General features: G+C 39.7%; 1 protein-coding gene across 1 annotated transcript in view; it reads left to right on the forward strand.

The window, feature by feature from the left end:
• Positions 1-2,032, forward strand: part of lrrk1 (leucine-rich repeat kinase 1) — an 82,199-nt gene extending 80,167 nt beyond the window's left edge. Inside the window, exon 38 of the mRNA XM_086296706.1 lies at positions 478-2,032. Within this exon, the coding sequence (XP_086152832.1) occupies positions 478-655 (178 nt within the window). The 3' untranslated portion in view covers positions 656-2,032. The remainder of the gene's footprint in view (positions 1-477) is intronic.
• Positions 2,033-2,798: the final 766 nt, after the last annotated feature.

A 2,798-nucleotide genomic window follows, 5' to 3' on the forward strand; every position in this document is an offset into this window, starting at 1 on the left:
TAGAAATCCACTGTTTATTCATTGACACAATATTTTGTCTCACTGATTACTGATGAATACATTCTGTTCAACTGTTACCTATGAAGTGCCTTGAGGCGACTTTTGTTGTAATTTGGCGCTATATAAATAAAATTGAATTGAATTGAACCTACCGGTTATTTTTCAGCTTTGTCAAATGTGTAATCTGGATTACATCTCTCAACCAGTCAAAAAAGGTTTATCAGCCTTAGAAGCAAAGTTATATTATAGCTTTACAAGAAGGCTTTCATGCAGCCAACTTATGAACTGCTTCACAAACCAAATATGGCAGATAATGAAAGTATGGGAAGTGTATTAAAACAAAGCAAGCGCAGTCTTGATCTGTGGAGCTTGAATCTGAATATGAACACTTAAAGTTCAGTAGGAGGTCAAATAAATGACTTTATCTCCCTTCCCACATACTGTACACTGTGTCACTTCCTCTTCTCTCTCTTTCAGAATCCTGAGGGAAGCAGCGCTAGTGGCGAAGGACACAGTCGTATGTGGTTTTCAGAAGGAAAACATGGAGTGGTGCCTGTGTGTCTGGAGGGCCTGGGGCTGCTCGGAGCTGGAAGTCTTCTACCAGTCCTATGAGAAGCTGGGCCACTTGGAGACCAACATGAGGAAAAGAAAGTAGTCGTTTTGTTGCAACAGCAAGGTGCATAATCCAATCTCTGTATGGCAGCTGAGCCAAGGGGAATGCACCCTGACAGACTGCCAGTGTTCAGAGTTGGGGGTTGTGGAGCACTGACATCAGGGCAACCTGTGAGGCAAACCGGGTCTCCAATGAGGGATGATCTTGAAGCTGGACACCACTTCAGTACAATCATAACTTTAAACCAGAAAAATTCTGCGAAAATATAAAAACCATGAAGCTGAATCACAGAATAAACTTTGGTTGATGGTTGTGATTCAGTTCAAGATGTGGTTGAGTATGTTGTGAGGTGTTTGATGCTGACTTTACCCCATCATTGTTTCTTAGCCTGTTTAAGTCTTCCTAAAGCTCAGTATACGTTCTGGAGGTGACACAGTGCTGGGAGACTCTGAAACAACAGACACCGATTATTTAAATTAAGTGATTTAAGATAGTGCTGTTGTTCCAACTCTGTGTTGCTGTAAGCAGACAGCAAGTCGTAAATGTGTTGCTGGCTGTTATAGTTTAAGTCTATATTTGCTAAATTTCTTCAGTTTTGTTTTAAACGGTGCCATGTGAACCTGGATGCAAGCTGCAGCTCAAACTGTAAACAGCAAACTAACATCCGCGAATGTGCAACATTATTATGCAAGTTTCTCAGTCTTCACCATGAAAATGTTTTATCGGATTCTTACACATAAAACATTTTGTGTAAATGAAGCTCTGTGGTCCTCGCTGCTTCTCTATTGTGATCTGTAAAACACCAGAAAGGATTCAGCATGTTCAACAGTTCACCTCCCTAATAAGTAGCAGCTTTTTTGTTACTGGCCTTCACAGGGTTCAAATTACACTCAGTTGCACAAGAGACTCACAGGACCGACTTTCTTTCCCAGGATGACAAATACTGTTGTTTTGCCAAAACTATTAGTATTTCAGAGATAAGCACAAGGTGTACTCTAGCAATGGTCATGGCAATATTAGAGGTAAAGAGCAAATGTTCCAGTGTGAAAGGCCAAGAAAGTCCTCACATTCATGTACCATTTGGGAGGGTGGTATTTGTAATTATTTAAGTTTGTTCACTCATAGGTTCAGGAAAGTATTTGTGTTCTGATTAAAATATGTTCACTGTAAACGTTTTACCTGCACACTGCATGTATATGTAATGTTCTGGGGTCATATTTTAATAATGTTTCTTATGTTGTGTGACCAGCCTCACATTATGCAGACAACAGATGCTTGTTGTGCTTTTTTTCTTTTTAATTGCCTTAATACAAAAAATGTTCTTATCTCATCAGAATGTAATTGTTATCTTATCAGCTGTACATAATTCATTCTTTTTTCATTTTATTGTCAACAAATAAATAACAGAATAATTAGTTATTAAGTTACCATTTATTTACAAAGGCCGAGTGTTAGAGTGTGTACTCTCCCCCACCATACTGTTGCTTTCAACACTTCAGCTGAGGAGTGAGCTGTGAAAGCTCGAGGAGCGAAAGGCTGCAGGTCTGGATGACTTTGACAGAAGTAAAATAGTATTTTGCACAACAAAGTGATGTGTAAAGCATATTACCTGGCTGTTATAAACCTCGGCTCATGGCGTGCAATGCGACCTTAAACTGAGGACACCGGGACAAAAGAAGTGACAGGTCCAAAAAACAATTTACAGCATATTAGCAGTATCCAGTATTCCAGTATATGGAAGTCATGTTCTCAAGAAATAGGATAAAAGAAAATCCAGCCCTTGAGCTATTTCCGAAGGCTCTTCAGAAAAGCTCTCAGTGGAAGAGTCGGTGTGAAGAAGCTGATAAGGGTAAGGAACTGGGAGAAAAGCAAACAGGAAGTGGCTAGGCTTAAAGTAGCAACAGTTCATATCAAGCAATTTGAAATTTTTGGTCTAACTCACCATCAAAAGAGAGGTAATGAGTGTCTGCAGCCATCTGTGAAACACAATGGAGACTGATAGTTGGGGCTGCATTTCAGTGAATGGTCTTGAGGATTTTGTTAAAATTGATGGAATTGTAAAGTATGGGGACATGATACCATCTGGTATTTTTCTTTCTTGGTTTCACTCTGGCGGAGCCCACCGGGAACGAGACTTGCTTTTGGATGGATGGTTTTGCTCTAGAGTGTAAGGATTTCTTTTATT

Source organism: Aulonocara sp. 'chitande type north' Nkhata Bay, linkage group LG1 (genome assembly GCF_057382095.1).
Source record: "Aulonocara sp. 'chitande type north' Nkhata Bay isolate Kocher_YH1m ecotype deep benthic linkage group LG1, A_spYH_male_GT1.1, whole genome shotgun sequence".
NCBI classification, from domain to species: Eukaryota; Metazoa; Chordata; class Actinopteri; order Cichliformes; family Cichlidae; genus Aulonocara; species Aulonocara sp. 'chitande type north' Nkhata Bay.